The sequence below is a fragment of the Coregonus lavaretus genome (genome assembly GCF_964263955.1).
Source record: "Coregonus lavaretus genome assembly, chromosome: 28".
NCBI lineage: Eukaryota > Metazoa > Chordata > Actinopteri > Salmoniformes > Salmonidae > Coregonus > Coregonus lavaretus.
In genome coordinates, this window is record NC_140015.1 from 31,996,546 (window position 1) to 32,017,634 (window position 21,089).

Here is a 21,089-nt window from a genome sequence, read left to right on the forward strand (position 1 = left end):
TATTATACATTTGCTAACATTTCTAAAAACCTGTTTTTGCTTTGTCATTATGGGGTATTGTGTGTAGATTGATGAGTGAAAAAAAACACAATTTCATCAATTTTAGAATAAGGCTGTAACGCAACAAAATGTGGAAAAAGTCAAGCGGTATGAATATTTTCCGAACACACTGTAACTTTCTTTTGTTGTTACACGGACTATGAAGATTTAATGAGGATGAAGACTACAATAATGAGTCTTCCATTACCGTGGGCTTATGCCAATCATGGACATTTCATAGCTTTTTCCAACATCTTAATGTTAATGTGGGAATGATTGTCACTGTATAATACGCTGTTATTATTTTGATTAAGAAATTAGGTTCATAAGAAATTAAAATCAAGCCACTGGCAGTTTATCTTCAATGTGTCCTTTATTAATCTCTTAAGGACAGACTACGTAATCATAAAAAAAGGAATTATGTGAGATTTTAGTTCTGGGTTAACCGAGATTAGACCTTTATAGATAGCAAAGTGTAGTTTGAAGGGGCAATCTGCAGTTCAAAATATTACAAAGCGGTCACCCTCCACTTGTTTTGATAAACAGCTGAGGGATGGGGCTTGAGTAATATAACCACTCTGAAATTCATAGACAAAGCTATGGATGCAAGGACTGACCATCTATGAGATTGAAATGATAGTTTTACCATGTTTTAAAGCTATAGTGGTTGTTTACATTAACATTGTTTACAAACATTGGAGTAAAACAAGCTTAAATTTTGGCTTCTGATGGGGTACTACAGTTGAACTAAGCTCATGAAGCATTGATAAGGTATATTATTCAATAATGAATGGCTATATATCAATCATGTAACGGTCCAAAAATTGATGTAGCATCTGCAGATTGCCTCTGTAAATGGCACAAACATGAGTTATTAAAAAAGTAATGTTCTGTTTTCTTTATTTTCTGTATAAATTAGAATATTATATAAACAACTTCCGGGCACTGGAAAGTGCCATTTTTCATGAGTGAAAATAGAAACTGTCATGATTTTGGTTGCCCTATTTTGCCCGAATCAAAGCTACCTTGGGGAAAATGCAGAATAGTTGTTATTGTAAATCAGATTCAATTACAGTCTATGTTATTGCAGACTTAATAGGATGCTGCATAGGAGTGTCAACTGCTCATATAACATGATAACAAACACTTGTGAGAGTCAGACAATTATGTCCATACAATAGTTTTGATTTAGATTGACAGAAATGTCAAACCGATTCATGCAACTTCGCCTCCATGCCACATGCAATTGTTTGTAGTCACAACCCTAGGCTGTTGAATGGACGTCATTCCAATGTTTTGGATGGCGGTTCAATGAATCCCCACATCAGACCACTTATTGGCGCAACAGGTTTCAGGAGCTAAGGCTGGGGGTTTACTCAGAAACACTAACCCATCTGGAACAATAAATGTCAACCCTTGACCTAGCCTAGTCTTCATTCAGATACAACCAGCATTGTCCAGAACTTGCACCCCATTGATAGACTAGATTAGCCAGCCTACTCCAATTGTGCTGATTGGAACCTGCTTGACCATTTCTGTCTTAACCTAAAGTAGGGGCAATCTATGATTGCTACATCCATTTTGGGATTGAAAATTCATGATATAAACCCATTGATTCTTGAAGAGTATAAGAGATTAGTTCCACTGTCTTACCCCATCAGAACCCCATCAGAATCCCAAATATATGCATTTGTTTGTAAACAATGCAATTGTAAAGAAACACTGTATAGCCTCAATACATGGTTAAAACTATCATTTGGATATCATGGAAGGTCAGTCCTTGCATCCATAGCTCTGTCTATGAACTTGAGAGTGGATACATTTCTCCAGCCTCAGCTATTTACCAAATCAGTGGCGGGGTGACCACTTTGGTTACATTTCTCCAGCCCCATCGCTCAGCTATTTACCAAGTCAGTGGCAGGGTGACTGCTATGTAGTGAAGCGGCATGGGGAATACGTGGAAGAAGTGCATGGATGTACTGTATGCCTGCCTGAGGTAGTCCATGGAAATTTGCTGTTCTTCTGATGAGGTATACAGAGAACAGTGTCAATATGGGCCCCCTGCCCAGAGAATGTCCACGTGCTGTTGTGGGTGCACAAAGTGGAATGGTGAAGCATTATAGTGGAAAAGGTTAAATAACACAGTATTACATAACAAACACATTGAAACAACACTCAACCCCTCATCCATAAGATGGTTTTCATAGACAAATGTCAGAATGACTAATGATGTTCAATTCTATTCTAATTTATTCTATATTCTTCTTCTATTCTGGTCTATTCAAAATGTCCATTACTTTAGGCTACTAGAATGTCAATTTTCCATCCTCAATAACTGACAATTCTGTTTTTATTTTCAGCCTTATGGGCCATTTCCTGATCCATCTCCCTGACCTCCAACCCCACCCCCACCTCCCCACCATGAATCCCCAAGACTGCACCTCCAATCCTGGGGACTTCAACCTCTCCTCCTCCTCCATCGGCTACTCCACGGTCACCAAGTCCTTCATGAACGGGTCCGGCGAGAGCGCTCCCTTCCAGGACAGCAGCACCGTTATCACCGCGGTAATCTCTATGACTGTATTCATGGTGGGACTCCTGGGCAACACGCTGGCCATCTACGTGGTCCTGCGCTATGCCAAGATGAAGACTGTCACCAACATGTACCTCCTGAACTTAGCCCTGGCAGATGAATTGTACATCTTAGGACTTCCCTTCCTGACCACCCAGAATGTGCTCTCCTATTGGCCGTTCGGGCAGTTCCTGTGCCGCGTGGTCATGACCGTAGACTCCATCAACCAGTTCACCAGCACCTTCTGCCTGACCGTGATGAGCATTGACCGCTACCTGGCCGTGGTGCACCCCATTCGGAGCGCCAAGTGGCGGCAGCCGAAGGTGGCTAAGATCATCAACGGGATGGTGTGGGTAGTGTCATTCGTGGTGGTGCTGCCAGTCACCATCTACTCAGATGTGCAGGACCGCTTCAACTCGTGCAACATGAGCTGGCCTGATCCCCAGGAGCTGTGGTCAACAGTCTTCATCCTCTACACGGCCATCTTGGGCTTCTTCGGCCCCCTGTTAATCATCTGCCTCTGCTACCTGCTCATCATCATCAAGGTATAGTTGGTTTGTGCTATAACCCACATCCTCTTTAGTCTTATGTTGTTCATTGTTTGTTCATTGTTTGAGGCCACATTCCATTTTAGTCCCTAGTCCCTTCTTCTCACTGTCCCAAACTTAATTCTAATGGTTCTTAGGTTTGGTTCCATTTCCAAACCCAATGGACCAGTGCCTTAAACCCTGGCCTGGGTCTTTAACCTCTCCAAACCACTCTATAAATCCTCTCAATGTAGTGATGTTCAAAGGTATCCATGTCCAAAGATATTCATTCACAAAGTCACTGAGCAAAACCTCCCATTCATTACAGGTGAAGTCTGCCGAGGCCAAAGCGGGCCTGACCAAGCGGCGCCGCTCCACATGCAAAGTCACTGACCAAAACCTCCCATTCATTACAGGTGAAGTCTGCTGGGGCCAAGGCAGGCCTGACCAGGCGGCGCCGCTCCGAACGTAAAGTCACCCGCATGGTGGTCATCATCGTGGTGGTCTTCGTCATCTGCTGGCTGCCCTTCTTCACCACCAACATAGTCAACCTCGTCTTCATCATACCAGAGAACAGCGTCACCGCCGGCGTCTACTTCTTCCTGGTCATCATGACCTACGTCAACTCCTGCGCCAACCCGCTCCTCTACGGCTTCCTGTCGGACAACTTCAAGCAGAGCTTCAGGAAGGTCCTGTGTCTCCACAAGGCCAACGGGGTTGGGGTGGGGGACGGAGGAGACATGGGGAGTGGAGGGAGACGTCCCATATCCCCTAGGCTGGAGAGGGTGGAGACGACCCAGCAGCACGACCCGCTCTTCACCCCCCGGATCATGGACTTCAAGAATGGACACATGCAGAACAACCAGGTAGGTACATCTATAAGAAATAGAACGACTAGAACGGACATTCACAATAAAGTGAATGTTTCATGATGGGTGGACTACTAATTCTATGGGTCAATCTTCTACCCAAGAACTGTGAATGGCTGTGAGGTATCACTTATTTTGGTCAGTCTGCCAAAGATAATCTTGAAGGCTGTCAGTTTCATTTATTGGTAGTCAACCGCAGCATACAATATAAATAGATTCACAGCCAATTTATATGTAATACATCTAAATGATAGTATTTTATAGTTTGATCACCTGCAGAGCATCTTAAGAAGTCAAACCAGCAGTAGAATATATTAATAAGCACTTACTAGACAGGGCGTTTACCCTTCTCCTTGGCCCACAAATGCTTTACGGCATAGAGGGTGAGAGGAGCTGAAAAATCACTCTGGAATCCTAATATAGTAAACCCTCCTGATCAGCAGCTATGACGCTGAGGGGATCCAGTGTACTGTGTGCTGACAGTTAGTTCAAATCAAATCAAATGTTATTGGCCACATGCGCCGAATACAACAGGTGCAGACATTACAGTGAAATGCTTACTTACAGCCCTTAACCAACAGTGCATTTATTTTAAATAAAAAAGTAAAATAAAACAACAACAAAAAAGTGTTGAGAAAAAAGAGCAGAAGTAAAATAAAATAACAGTAGGGAGGCTATATATACAGGGGGGTACCGGTGCAGAGTCAATGTGCGGGGGCACTGGCTAGTTGAGGTAGTTGAAGTAATATGTACATGTGGGTAGAGTTAAAGTGACTATGCATAAATAATTAACAGAGTAGCAGCAGCGTAAAAAGATGGGGTGGGGGGGGCAGTGCAAATAGTCCGGGTAGCCATGATTAGCTGTTCAGGAGTCTTATGGCTTGGGGGTAGAAGCTGTTGAGAAGTCTTTTGGACCTAGACTTCGCACTCCGGTACCGCTTGCCATGCGGTAGCAGAGAGAACAGTCTATGACTAGGGTGGCTGGAGTCTTTGACAATTTTGAGGGCCTTCCTCTGACACTGCCTGGTATAGAGGTCCTGGATGGCAGGAAGCTTGGCCCCTGTGATGTACTGGGCCGTACGCACTACCCTCTGTAGTGCCTTGCGGTCGGAGGCCAAGCAGTTGCCATACCAGGCGGTGATGCAACCAGTCAGGATGCTCTCGATGGTGCAGCTGTAGAATTTTTTGAGGATCTGAGGACCCATGCCGAATCTTTTCAGTCTCCTGAGGGAGAATAGGCTTTGTTGTGCCCTCTTCACGACTGTCTTGGTGTGTTTGGACCATGATAGTTCGTTGGTGATGTGGACACCAAGGAACTTGAAGCTCTCAACCTGTTCCACTACAGCCCCGTCGATGAGAATGGGGGCGTGCTCAGTCCTCTTTTTTTTCCTGTAGTCCACAATCATCTCCTTTGTCTTGGTCACGTTGAGGGAGAGGTTGTTATCCTGGCACCACACGGCCAGGTCTCTGACCTCCTCCCTATAGGCTGTCTCATCGTTGTCGGTGATCAGGCCTACCACTGTTGTGTCGTCGGCAAACTTAATGATGGTGTTGGAGTCGTGCCTGGCCATGCAGTCATGGGTGAACAGGGAGTACAGGAGGGGACTGAGCACGCACCCCTGAGGGGCCCCCGTGTTGAGGATCAGTGTGGCAGATGTGTTGTTACCTACCCTTACCACCTGGGGGCGGCCCGTCAGGAAGTCCAGGATCCAGTTGCAGAGGGAGGTGTTTAGTCCCAGGATCCTTAGCTTAGTGATGAGCTTTGAGAGCACTATGGTGTTGAATCCTGAGCTGTAGTCAATGAATAGCATTCTCACGTAGGTGTTCCTCTTGTCCAGGTGGGAAAGGGCAGTGTGGAGTGCAATAGAGATTGCATCTTCTGTGGATCTGTTGGAGCGGTATGCAAATTGGAGTGGGTCTAGGGTTTCTGGGATAATGGTGTTGATGTGAGCCATGACCAGCCTTTCAAAGCACTTCATGGCTACAGACGTCAGTGCTATGGGTCGGTAGTCATTTAGGCAGGTTATCTTAGTGTCCTTGGGCACTGGGACTATGGTGGTCTGCTTGAAACATGTTGGTATTACAGACTCAGTCAGGGACATGTTGAAAATGTCAGTGAAGACACTTGCCAGTTGGTCAGCACTTGCTCGGAGTACACGTCCTGGTAATCCGTCTGGCCCTGCGGCCTTGTGAATGTTGACCTGCTTAAAAGTCTTACTCACATCGGCTACGGAGAGCGTGATCACATAGTCATCCGGAACAGCTGGTGCTCTCATGCATGCTTCAGTGTTGCTTGCCTCGAAGCGAGCATAGAAGTGGTTTAGCTCGTCTGGTAGGCTTGTGTCACTGGGAAGCTCGCGGCTGTGCTTCCCTTTGTAGTCTGTAATAGTTTTCAAGCCCTGCCACATCCGACGAGCGTCAGAGCCGGTGTAGTACGATTCAATCTTAGTCCTGTATTGACTCTTTGCCTGTTTGATGGTTCGTCGGAGGGCATAGCGGGATTTCTTATAAGCGTCCGGGTTAGAGTCCCGCTCCTTGAAAGCGGCAGCTCTACCCTTTAGCTCAGTGCGGATGTTTCCTGTAATCCATGGCTTCTGGTTGGGGTATGTACGTACGGTCACTGTGGGGACGACATCATCGATGCACTTATTGATGAAGCCAGTGACTGATGTGGTGTACTCCTCAATGCTATCTGAAGAATCCCGGAACATGTTCCAGTCTGTGCTAGCAAAACAGTCCTGTAGCTTAGCATCTGCGTCATCTGACCACTTTTTTATTAACCGAGTCACTGGTGCTTCCTGCTTTAGTTTTTGCTTATAAGCAGGAATCAGGAGGATAGAGTTATGGTCAGATTTGCCAAATGGAGGGCGAGGGAGAGCTTTGTATGCGTCTCTGTGTGTGGAGTAAAGATGGTCTAGAGTTTTTTTTCCTCTGGTTGCACATTTAACATGCTGGTAGAAATTAGATAGAACGGATTTAAGTTTCCCTGCATTAAGGTCCCCGGCCACTAGGAGCGCTGCATCTGGATGAGCGTTTTCCTGTTGACTTATGGCCTTATACAGCTCATTCAGTGCAATCTTAATGCCAGCATTGGTTTGTGCTGGTAAATAGACAGCTATGAAAAATATAGATGAAAACTCTCTTGGTAAATAGTGTGGTCTACAGCTTATCATAAGATACTCTACCTCAGGCGAGCAAAACCTTGAGACTTCCTTAGTATTTGATTTTGTGCACCAGCTGTTGTTTACAAATATACACAGACCGTAGTTACACCCATTAGTAGTGTAAATGGGTACCACTGATTTCTCCTCAACAGTTGATGCCTCCAGCGTATTTCATTTTTCTGATGTGGTGTAGTTGATGCGGCTGTGCCAGTGTGTGTGTGTGTGTGTGTGTGTGTGTGTGTGTGTGTGTGTGTGTGCATATGTACAGTGTGTGTGTTTCTGTATCTGTGTCTGTGTGTATGTATATTAGTCCATTGAGTGTGTGTGTGCGTGCGCATGCGCATGTGTGAGTGTGTGTGTGTTCAGCATTCAACACTATTGTCTCACTATTGTGAGATGGCGCTGCAGAGATGGGTAGCTGCCGTCTTACGGGCTCCTGACCAATTCTGCTATTTTGTGTGTTTTTTTACGCTGATCTTTGGACATAATATTTCCTCCATTTAATATGACCGAAAACAGCTTCTGGACATCAGAACAGCGATGAAGATTTATATTTCAACGAGTCGGCAGCTGTGGAGGTACTGCTCAGGCCCTAAGCCCCGGGACTTGGAGAGACGGCGCAAAAGAGGCAAACGAACCCTGAAGAGACTACGTCGACGAGTAAATAAACCGCCTCTTACACTTCGTTCAATTGGCGAACGTACAATCACTAGAGAACAAACTGGACGAGCTCAGTTTGGGACTATCCTATCAAGGGGACCTGAAGAACTGTAATATCCATATCCTTCTTCAGTTGTGGCTGAAGAAGGACATTGATAATATACAGTACCAGTCATAAGTTTGGACACACCTACTCATTCCCAAGGTTTTTCTTAATTTTTACTAGAATAATAGTGAAGACATCAACACTATGAAATAACACATATGGAAACATGTAGTAACCAAAGAAGTGTTCAAATCAAAATATATTTTAGATTTTAGATTCTTGAAAGTAGCCACCCTTTGCCTTGTTGACCGCTTTGCACACTCTTGGCATTCTCTCAACCAGCTTCACCTGGAATGCTTTTCCAACAGTCTTGAAGGAGTTCTCACATATGCTGAGCACTTGTTGGCTGCTTTTCCTTCACTCTGTGGTCCAACTCCTCCCAAACCTTCTCATTTGGGTTGAGGTCGGGTGATTGTGGAGGCCAGGTCATCTGATGCAGCACTCCATCACTCTCCTTGGTCAAATAGCCCTTACACAGCCTGGAGGTGTGTTTTGGGTCATTGTCCTGTTGAAAAACAAATGATAGTCCCACTAAGCACAAACCAGATGGGATGGCGTATCGCTGCAGAATGCTGTGGTAGCCATGCTGGTTAAGTGTGCCTTGAATTCTAAATAAATCACTGACAGTGTCACCAGCAAAGCACCCCCACACCATCACACCTCCTCCTCCATGCTTCACGGTGGGAACAACACATGCGGAGATCATCCGTTCACCTACTCTGCGTCTCACAAAGACACGGCAGTTGGAACCAAAAATCTAAAATCTGGACTCATCAGACCAATGGACAGATTTCCACCAGTCTAATGTCCATAGCTCGTGTTTCTTGGCCCAAGCAAGTCTCTTCTTATTATTGGTGTCCTTTAGTAGTGGTTTCTTTGCAGCAATTCGACCATGAAGGCCTGATTCACGCAGTCTCCTCTGAACAGTTGATGTTGAGATGTGTCTGTTACTTGAACTCTGTGAAGCATTTATTTGGGCTGCAAAATGTCTGAGGCTGGTAACTCTAATGAACTTATCCTCTGCAGCAGAGGTAACTCTGGGTCTTCCTTTCCTGTGGCGGTCCTCATTAGAGCCAGTTTCATCATAGTGCTTGATGGTTTTTGCGACTGCACTTGAAGAAACTTTCAAAGTTCTTGAAATGTTCCGTATTGACTGACCTTCATGTCTTAAATTAATGATGGACTGTCATTTTTTCTTTGCTTATTTGAGCTGTTCTTGCCATAATATGGACTTGGTCTTTTACCAAATAGGGCTATCTTCTGTATACCACCCCTACCTTGTCACAACACAACTGATTGGCTCAAATACATTAAGAAGGAAATAAATTCCACAAATTAACTTTTAACAAGGCTCACCTGTAAATTGAAATGCATTCCAGGTGACTACCTCATGAAGCTGGTTGAGAGAATGCCAAGAGTGTGCAAAGCTGTCATGAAGGCAAAGGGTGGCTACTTTGAAGAATCTCAAATATAAAATATATTTTGAGTTGTTTAACACTTTATTTGGCTACTTACAAGATTCCATATGTGTTATTTCATAGTTCTGATGTCTTCACTATTATTCTACAATGTAGGAAATAGTAAAAATTAAGAAAAACCCTTGAATGAGTAGGTTTGTCCAAACTTTTGACTGGTACTGTACATCTAGCTGGTTTTTGTATGCACCGATCGGCAGCTTCGGGTAAGGTTAGGGGGGAGGTGTGTGTCTCTTTGTCTCAGCTGGTGCACAATCTCTAATGTTAAGGAAGTCTTGAGGTTTTGCTCGCTTGAGTTAGAATATCTCATGATAAACTGCAGACCGTATTATTTAACAAGAGATTTTTCATGTCTATTTATCCCCACAAACCGATGCTGGCACTAAGACCGCACTCAACAAGCTGTATAGGGCCATAAGCAAACAAGAAAATGCATATCCAGAGGCTTCGCTCCCAGTGACCAGTGTTTTTAATGTAGGGAAACTGGAATCTGTCTTGCCTCATTTTTACCAGCATGTCATCTATGCAACTAGAGGCGAAAAAACACTAGATCAAAATTACTCCACACACAAAAACGCATACAAAGCTCTCCCTTGCCCTCCATTTGGCAACTCTAACCATAACTCTATCGTCCTGATTCCTGCTTACAAAAACTCAAACAGTAAGTACCAGTGTCGTGCTCAATACGGAAGAGGTCCGATGAAGTGGATGCTAAGCTACAGGACTGTTTCGCTAGCACATAATATCATTGAGGAGTTTACCACATCAGTCACCAGCTTCAGCTTCAATGCATTAACGACGTTGTCCCCAAAGTAACTCTACGTACATATCCCAACCAGAAGCCATGGATTACAGGCAACATCTGAACTGAGCTAAATGCTAGATCTGCCGCTTTCAAGGAGTTGGACACTAATCCGGACACTTATAAAAAATCCTGCTATGACCTACGATGAGCCATCAAACAGTAAAATCTTCCATACAGGACTAAGATCGAATCCTACTACGCTGGCTCTGATGCTTGTCGGATATGGCAGGGCTTGCAAATTATCACAGATGACAAAGGGAAACCCAGCTGCAAGCTACCCAGTGACGTGAGCCTACCAGACAAGCTAAATTCCTTCTATGCTCACTTCGAGGCAAGCAACACTGATCCATGCATGAGAGCACCAGCTGTTCCAAACGACTGTGTGATCTGACTCTCCATAGCAGATGTGAGTAAGCACGTTAACATTCACAAGGCTGCAGGGCCAGACAGATTACCAGGATGCATACTTAGAGCATACACTGACCAGCTGGCAAGTGTCTTCACTGCCATTTTCAACCTCTCCCTGACCCAGTCTGTAATACCTACATGTTTCAAGCAGACCACCATAGTCCCTGTGCCCAAGAACACCAAGGTAACCTGTCTAAATGACTATCATCCCCTAGAACTCACATCTGTAGCCATGAAATGCTTTAAAAGGCTGGTCATGGCTAACACCATCATCCCAGACACCCTGGACCCACTCCAATTCGCATACTGCCCCAACAGCTCACAGATGACGCAATCTCTATGACACTCCACACTGTCCTCTCCCACCTGGACAAGAGGAACACCTATGTGAGAATGCTGTTTATTGCCTACCCTCACCCCAGGTGGTGAGGGTAGGCAACAACACATCCGCCACACTGACCCTTAACACAGGGGCCCACAGGGGCCCCTCAGGGGGGCATGCTTAGTCCCCTCCTGCACTTCCTGTTCACCAACGACTGCGTGGCCACGCACAACTCCAACACCATCATTCAGTTTGCTGACGACACGACGATGGTTTGCCTGATAACCAACAACGATGAGACAGCATATAGGGAGGAGATCAGTGACCTGGCAGTGTTGTGCCAGGACAACAACCTCTCCCTATATGTTAGCAAGACAAAGGAGCTGATCGTGGACTACAGGAAATGGAGAGCCGAGCACGCCGCCATCCACATCGACGGGGCTGTTGCAGAGTGGGTCGAGAGCTTCAAGTTCCTTGGTGTCCACATCACTAAGGAATTATCATGGTCCACACACACCAACACAGTCGTGAAGAAGGCCTGACAACTCTTCTTCCCCCTCAGGAGGCTGAAAGGAATTGGCCATGGGCCCTCAGATCCTCACAAAGTTCTACAGCTGCAGCATTGAGAGCATCTTAACTGGCTGCATCACCACTTGGTGTGGCAACTGCATGGCATCCGACCGCAAGGCGCTACAGAAGGTAATGCGTATAGAGCTCCCTGCCATCCAGGACCTCTATATCAGGCGGTGTCAGAGGAAGGCCTTAAAAATGGTCAAAGACTCCAGCCACCCAAGTCATAGACTGTTCTCTCTGCTACCACATGGCAAGCGGTACTGATGCACCAAGTCTGGTACCAAAAGGACCCTTAACAGCTTCTACCCCCAAGCCATAAGACTACTAAATAGTTAGTCCGGGTAGCTATTGGTTAACTATTTAACTATCTGCATTGACCCTTTTTGCACTAACTCTCTTGACTCATCACATGCGCTGCTGCTACTGTTTATTATCTATCCTGTTGCCTAGTCACTTTTTCCCTACGTATATATGTACTACTTCAATTACCTCGTACCCCTGTACATCAACTTGGTGCTGGTAACCCGTGTATATAGCCAAGTTATCGTTACTCATTGTGTATTTATTCCTTATTTTTCTATTATTTGTATTTTTCTCTCTCTGCATTGTTGGGAAGGGGCCGTAAGCAATAATTTCACTGTTAGTCTAAAGCTGTTGTTTACGATGCATGTGACATTTTCACTTGATTTGATTCCCTCCAAGCTCAACACCAAGCTCAGAGCCCTGGGTCTGGACACCACCCTCTGCAACTGGATTCTGGAATTCCTGACGGGCAGACCACAGGCTGTCAGGATTGACAAAAACATCTCCTCCACACTGACTCTTAACACAGGGGCCCCCCAGGGGGTTGTCGTCAGCCCTCTGCTGTAGGCCTGATAACCAACAACGGTGAATCAGCCTATAGGGAGGAGGTAAGTAAACTGGCATTGTGGTGCCAGGACAACAACCTTTCCTCAACATCAGCAAAACAAAGGAGTTGATTGTTGACTTCAGGAAGCAGAGGGGGGAACATGTCCGATCCACATCAATGGACTACAGTAGAGTCAGCAGTTTTATGTTCCTCGGTGTCCACATCACCGACGACATGACATGGACCAACAACACCACCACAAAGCGTCTCTACTTCCTAAGGCGGCTGAAGAAATTCCAAATAGTACTGCTGCACCATCAAGAGCGCCCTGACCGGTTGCATCATGGCCTGGAACGGGAATTGCTCCGTCCACGACCGCAAGGCCCTCCAGCTGTTGGTGAAGACGGCCCAGTGCATCATTGGGACCGTGCTCCCACCCATCCAGGACATCTACTCGAAACGTTGCCTGAGGGCGGCCCGCAGCATCATCAAGGACCCCACACACCCCAGCCACGAGATGTTCTGTCCCTCGCTGTCGGGCAGATGATATTGGAGCATGAGATCTGATAGCAACAGGCTCAGAGACAGTTTCTATCTACAAGCCATCAGACTGCTAAACACTTGAACTGGTCTGACCACCTTCACTGACTCTCCGCACCTTAGCACATATGCACTCACTTCCTCACTCACACACTCACACAGACATACACTCATCCACACACACACTCACACACACACACACACACACACACACACACACACACGTTAGGTTACGGTAGTCCATCTTATCCGATGATGAGTTCCACTTCTGAGTTAACAGTGAATTCTTTGGTGACTGTAGAGTCCAATCCGAGATCCACAAACTTTATTGCAGGTGGGGAATGTGCAGTCTGTGTTGGTGGGGGCAGGCATGGTTGTATGTCTCAGTCTGTGTTGGCGGGGGCAGGCATGGTTGTATGTCTCAGTCTGTGTTGGCGGGGCAGGCATGGTTGCATGTCTCAGTCTGTGTTGGCGAGGGCAGGCATGGTTGTATGTCTCAGTCTGTGTTGGCGGGGGCAGGCATGGTTGTATGTCTCAGTCTGTGTTGGCGGGGCAGGCATGGTTGCATGTCTCAGTCTGTGTTGGCGAGGGCAGGCATGGTTGTATGTCTCAGTCTGTGTTGGCGGGGGCAGCATGGTTGTATGTCTTAGTCTGTGTTGGCGGAGGCAGCATGGTTGTATGTCTCAGTCTGTGTTGGCGAGGGCAGCATGGTTGTATGTCTCCTGAGCTGTTTTTGCTGTCTCTTTGTGCTCCTCTCCTTCTCCCACCTCTGTACACCACTCTGGCAAAGCTGCCGCCAGGTGGAACAGTCAGCAGCAGCTTCCTCTAGGTCTGTGGGTTTGATGTTGCACTTCTTCAGCAACGCTTTCAGCTGGTCCTTGTAGCGCTTCATCTGCCCCCTACAGACCGCCGGCCAAGATGTAGCTGGCCAGACAGGATCTTCCGAGGCAAGCGCTCCTGAGACATTACTTGAAACGTTGCCTGAGGGCGGCCCGCAGCATCATCAAGGACCCCAAACACCCCAGCCACGAGCTGTTCACTCCCTCACCGTCGGGCAGATGGTATCGGAGCATGAGATCTGATAGCAACAGGCTCAGAGACAGTTTCTACGTACAGTGGGGAGAACAAGTATTTGATACACTGCCAATTTTGCAGGTTTTCCTACTTACAAAGCATGTAGAGGTCTGTAATTTTTATCATAGGTACACTTCAACTGTGAGAGACGGAATCTAAAACAAAATCCAGAAAATCACATTGTATGATTTTTAAGTAATTAATTTGCATTTTATTGCATGACATAAGTATTTGATCACCTACCAACCAGTAAGAATTCCGGCTCTCACAGACCTGTTAGTTTTTCTTTAAGAAGCCCTCCAGTTCTCCACTCATTACCTGTATTAACTGCACCTGTTTGAACTCGTTACCTTTATAAAAGACACCTGTCCACACACTCAATCAAACAGACTCCAACCTCTCCACAATGGCCAAGACCAGAGAGCTGTGTAAGGACATCAGGGATAAAATTGTAGACCTGCACAAGGCTGGGATGGGCTACAGGACAATAGGCAAGCAGCTTGGTGAGAAGGCAACAACTGTTGGCGCAATTATTAGAAAATGGAAGAAGTTCAAGATGACGGTCAATCACCCTCGGTCTGGGGCTCCATGCAAGATCTCACCTCGTGGGGCATCAATGATCATGAGGAAGGTGAGGGATCAGCCCAGAACTACACAGCAGGACCTGGTCAATGACCTGAAGAGAGCTGGGACCACAGTCTCAAAGAAAACCATTAGTAACACACTACGCCGTCATGGATTAAAATCCTGCAGAGCACGCAAGGTCCCCCTGCTCAAGCCAGCGCATGTCCAGGCCCATCTGAAGTTTGCCAATGACCATCTGGATGATCCAGAGGAGGAATGGGAGAAGGTCATGTGGTCTGATGCGACAAAAATAGAGCTTTTTGGTCTAAACTCCACTCGCCATGTTTGGAGGAAGAAGAAAGATGAGTACAACCCCAAGAACACCATCCCAACCATGAAGCATGGAGGTGGAAACATCATTCTTTGGGGATGCTTTTCTGCAAAGGGGACAGGACGACTGCACCGTATTGAGGGGAGGATGGATGGGGCCATTTATCGTGGGATCTTGGCCAACAACCTCCTTCCCTCAGTAAGAGCATTGAAGATGGGTCGTGGCTGGGTCTTCCAGCATGACAACGACCTGAAACACACAGCCAGGGCAACTAAGGAGTGGCTCCGTAAGAAGCATCTCAAGGTCCTGGAGTGGCCTAGCCAGTCTCCAGACCTGAACCTGTCATAGAAATATATGACTCGAAAGTAGTCAACTCAAACATATCTCTCAAGAAACTGGAGCCTGTGAATCCAAAAATTTGACTTTTATTATCTAATAACGAAAGCCGAGCAGTTCCATGGAACAACTGTCTCTCTTTGGCTTAGAGATCCTTTTATACCCACACAAATGCACAAACATACTTCCATGGCATATTCAGTTACCCCCTTATGGCAAATTCCTAACTTATTTTAGTTCTGCACCACCCTTCTTTTTCAACGTCCAGCTGTCACACAATGTCCACTCCAAAAGGTCATGAATGCTTTTTTCTATATGAAGCCTCTCATTCTATCATTCTATTGGCTGCGTGGCTTAGGCCCCTTCTTAAAAAAGAACTAATGTAACACATACTGTTGAGAGCTTTTGTGAAAGAGCACATACATTCATTTAAAACACAGCATATACTACATGGCTATATTCCTTATTTAAGCATGTATCTGGATTATAAAATATCAAACATGTTTATTATATTTTACCTTTGGCATCTCCCTACATTTGCCTTAATGATACATAAAATAATCCTATATAATCCCCCCTTTGGGACTTTACTTAGTCCCAACAATACAAAGATTAATTGTAAAAATGAATATAAGCATGTGCATTTACTTATTCCTAACCTTGCCATATGTGGCTACATTTTACGTGCATATATTTAAACCAATATATCTTCCTCATTACTTGACCCATCCTGATGAGGACCCAGAGCCCAGTCAGGTATTGATTACAAGTCTGGAAGGTTTTCCTCTAAATTAACCTCCACATTTTTCTATTGGGCTTTGTAACCATGGCAAGCCCATCCACACCCAGGAACAACTCCATACAAACATTCAGAATTCCCAAATGGACAGTCCATTGGTCCTCCCTTAACGTTTACAAAATTTCCCATATTCATTTACATACTGTCCTGGAGCTCCCTGAACTGGGTGTATTTCTTTGGCTGAACTAGTAACAATGATCTGTACAGTCATTTGTTTTACTGTGGTTTGGATCAACAAATGATTTTAACAGAGGTAGTATACAGCAAAACACCATTCCCATTACTACAAGTGCTATGCCTATCATGATTGCCATCTTTGTAAACATTGCTACCCACTTCTGTTTAATTGTAGCATTTTCCCATATATGTATTAGTATACTAACACATCAACATATGCAACTTTGTCTTAACAATAATATCTAGGGCATGTTAAGAATGGTGTCAACATCTTTAGCTTACATAACCTTTTTCACCCATATCACAAGTAGTATAACAATCAGAATAATCAATGTCAATATCTAATCCATTAATTGCAATGTCAAACATCACTAGGCATTAATATTAATAACTTATTCAGATCAATTAGTCCACTTATAATTTATAATCATAATACAATTAATTACCCAAAACAACTTTAGAATGACAATTCTTAATTAGTCACTTTGGATCCATCATTCAAAGTTAAAACTCTCACATTGGCACATATTGACACTATCATAATTCTAGCATTAACTTCCTCATAACGAGAATTACAACAGATCAGTATCTTAATGCATTCATAGTCTAAATTACTATAAATTTAGCAGTGTATAATACCTCCTTAATCAACATACTACCTCAACTAACACTCCCTTCCTCTACCGGCACTTAATCTTCTGGCGTCTTCATTATGTTCTTCAGATAGCTTCATAGTTCATCTTGGATTGCCCATGGCAATGCCCCAATTCCAATGTCACACCTGAGCCTCCCACCTCCACCATCATTCTGTTTTGTCCATTTGCAAACCAGTATACCCAAACTACGAAGAACGTTGCATTTGCATAGACCTCTCTCCTCCTGCTCACTACACATGGACTCCTGTCACATTCTTGAGAGAAAAGGCACAAAAGAGAAGGCAATTGATTGCTTTGATTTGATGCTGGATTCAGGTCTCCTGGCAGAGGTGGTATCGGACAGGAACGTCTTCAACGCATTTGTTGTTCCTCTTCAGCCGGGTAGAGGGTTTTTGGTTTTTATTGAGGTTTACACCGTTCTGGACCGAATTATCTCTGCTTATGCATTACGACACCATCCGTAGTAACCTCAGGAAAGGACAGATCATAACAGTTTAGTTGAGTTAATTTTCAATCCAAAACATCCCTATTAACATTGTCTACATGACAAATCATTATGTTTCATCACTCATTCTTAATACCCATTTCTATCTAATGCCTGATAGATTTTCCTTTGAGGGGTCCCTGTATTCCAAAGGCTATCTGTTTAAACACCCCCTAGTTTCACATTCTCCCTTGAATTCTCCCAAATTATATAACCCAATTGTTTTATTGTAACCTTCCTATATTTTTGCTCATACTCTATTTGACATTACTCTGGTGTTTCCCTTTTCCTTGTTCCTATTCTAACAATTGCTTACACTTCTCTCCTCATCCTGGTTGATCATAAAATTGTTTATATTTAGGATTTCCTAAATATTACAAACATTCTGCTGGCCAATATGGTCTTTCCGAGTTCCTTATATGACAAAAGTTGTAGTTGAATCATAACACAGTCCTAGTAACTGTGAAGATTTTGAACTACTGTTAATTCTTTAAAATGTGGTGCATATTAGACTATTTTCTTTATTTAATTGTAATATAATATATTGTACTCATCTATATCAATCATTGTTTAACGGCTCCTTCAATTCCCTTTCTTCTGTATTTGGTATAGCTCTAACATGTACAGGGTTTAGTGCACTTTCCCAAGGAATAACTACTCCAATAACACTTCCCCCTGGAAATCTAACACCAAATACTACATCAAATTGTTTATCTATGTCTTGGACTGTTCTCCTTATGTCTATGATTCACCTGTCTCTTTCTTTCATTATCTTAAGGTCACACTACCCCATGTGACTTCCCCATACTCTTTGTGCTGGTTCCTTACACACCAATAATATTTTAACCCTTGTATTTTAATAGTGATCCCTTCCTGCATTTTAGTTATGGTTCCTGCCTGTGCAAGAATATACATTCTAATCCTGTCTATATCCCTTCTATGTCTTGTTCTTCTGCTCTTTATTATTATCAGTACTCCATTCCCCTTATTCTCAGGGAACTAGTCAAGTGCAGAGAAATCATGATAAGGATATCTGGTGCGTCTTGAAGGTCTGGAATCTCTCGGTGGTCTGGAATCTCTCGGCGGTCTGGAAGTTCTTGAAAGTCTCTTAATCATCAGTTCCCTCACTCTGGTACAATGGTTTAGATGATACCCGATCGCGCTCCCCTCTATCCGTACCATCGTTGGTGTAACCTGGACAACGATGTATGGTCACTTTAGCTGTTAACCTTCCTCCGTCACTAGGGTCTCCGGATCAGCCAGAGTTCCTCTCAATCTATCGACATCAGTATGCGAAGAGTGTCCTTCTACCAGCCTACCCATAGGGAAGCTCGGAGTTACTGCTGCAAAGACATACAAGCACAGACACACACAAAAGACAACAATGCTACCCAATGGCTGAGGTTGGAACACTCCTATAGTGAGAAACATGGATCTAAGTATCTGTCTCCACCACTTTTACCATCATTAAGGTAGCCAACAACACCTGGTACAGGCCCCTCCACATAGGGTCTTTCCAGCTCTTTCTTCTGTAGTCTTTTGCCATCACATAGTCTCCAGGGCGCAGAGAATGCTCAGACTCTCCTACTCAGTTGGGCAGAGTTATCTTCACCCATGAAAAGAAAATCTTAAGAGCATTGTTAGGTTAGGTGAGACACAGTATGCTACTTATGTCCTCTCATCCGTCAAGAGAAGCCTTGAGATTATGAAGCACACCTGCTTCCAGCTTGTTGTAGACAGACCTCCTCTACACCCTGCCTCCTATCACAAAAACAAAAAATATTTAACCTAACCCATAACACATTATTACTACTGCTCATATCCTTAATACAATTTGCATATCTTACCACAAAAACATTAAAACCATTAAACCATTAAAACTCCTGTAAGCCCAAAAATCATTAAAACACCTTTAAAACCCCTGTAAGCCCAAAAAAACTAAATCGTTAACACCTTCCCCCCTTTGGACACACACACACACACACACATTCATGCTACACACACATCACAACTGCTGCTTCCAGACTCTTATTATCATTGCTAAATACCGCACAATTTAAACACTTGCACCCCAATCACTCCTTCCCCAAAACACGTGTAAATATTAGACTATAAATTGTGCCTTCCTGTATTATACTAATGCTAAAATGTTTATTCTATTCTACTGAACCATTTACTTTATGTTCATATTCTTATATTTTATTATGTCTTATTGTTGTTGCATTGTCCAGAAGGAACCTGCAAGTAAGCATTTAATTGGACGATGCATACCATGTGTATCCTGTACATAAGACTAATAAAACTTGAAATTTGAAACTTGTTTGTGCGTGTGTGAATAGATTTTTGGTAATCTCCATGGAGTGTCGGTGAAGGCCATCAGACTTGTCTCCCTCTGAGAGCTGTGTCTGTGTCTAATACCGACTGTTAGTGTGAATGTGTTTATTTAATGCCATAGTGTGAGAATACAGAATACAGGGGGGGGGGGGGAATACAGTCCATGATAATGTGTGCTGGGCGTTGTTTGTAAAGCATAAAATGTATCTCTTGCTGTCTTTGCAGTGTGTTCAAATTGAGACTTCTGGCAACATCAAGACGGAGCTTTTGCCCTCAGAGAGCCCAGTGATTGATCAGTCTTCGCTATGATGAGGCCTGATTGGTCAGTCTACGCTATGATGAGCCCTGATTGGTCAGTCTACGCTTTGATAAGCCCTGATTGGTCCGTCTACGCTTTGATGTGCCCTGATTGGTGAGTCTACGCTTTGATAAGCCCTGTTTGGTTAGTCTACGCTATGACGAGCCAAGACGCCTCCCTCTCCATCCAGGCAAACAAGACATCATCTGGAGCCCTCCCACTGTCAACCCATGTAACTCTTGACCATTGAACTCTTTGGGACGATATGGGAAGAAGAGGTACATGGGACTACAAAGAACACTCCCTGTTCTGACACTACCTGGCACACTGAACGATTTCTGCTATGACACCTCTCCTGTTTGTCAGTATAAACCTCAGACATTTACAGCACATTGCACCACTGGAAGAGGCTGAGGGGATGATGGCTCATAACAATGGCCAGAACGGAGCAAATGGAATGACATCAAACACATAGAAACCATGTGTTCAATGTATTTTATACCATTCCACTAATTCCGCTCCAGCTGTTAACACGAGTCTGTCCTCCTCAATTAAGGTGCCAACAACCACCTGTGCATTGCACCAGCTTGGTGTCGTGGAACCAGAAAGAACACCATCTTCCATGTACTTTATAGATTCCTTCCATACACTATAAGGAAAGACAAACTTTTAGATGGTGAATGGGCAAAAACTTGCCCTAGATTAAAATGCCCTAGAAAATGAACCTGAGTATTCTATTCACTTTATATGAACTGGATCATTTGATTTAATCAGGAATGTTGTGAATTTAAATGGATTGTCCTCTTTGTGAGCTTAGATCTCTCTGTATGTACTCCATTACTATGTAGGTATGGCCATGGGGGGAGCGTGCTATACATACTGTCTATGACCCTTGTCCATTTGTAACTATAATCACCTGTAACAAGTCCCAATGGCTCATAATGCCTACCTATGGAGTCATGGATGGTTTCTGCTCTGGGCAAAGTTAGTTCAAGCTGGGATGACCAATGAAATGGTACTAGAGTAAACCTGCATTGTGGAAAATGAACACTGTCCCCAAACAGAGAGAATGATGATAATAATTATATCAATCAAACAGATGCAACTGGCTTATAGTACTCACTGT

The 21,089-nt window shown here is 44.3% G+C and overlaps 1 protein-coding gene across 1 annotated transcript; it reads left to right on the top strand.

The window, feature by feature from the left end:
- Positions 1 to 2,403: 2,403 nt before the first annotated feature.
- Positions 2,404 to 19,974, top strand: LOC311103400 (somatostatin receptor type 5-like; the record flags this gene model as incomplete). The annotated part of the gene is made up of 3 exons (XM_084144964.1): positions 2,404 to 3,156; positions 3,555 to 4,004; positions 19,891 to 19,974. The coding sequence occupies 3 exons, from the start codon at positions 2,404 to 2,406 to the stop codon at positions 19,972 to 19,974; spliced, it is 1,287 nt and encodes a 428-aa protein (XP_084001090.1).
- Between the last annotated feature and the right edge of the window lie 1,115 nt (positions 19,975 to 21,089).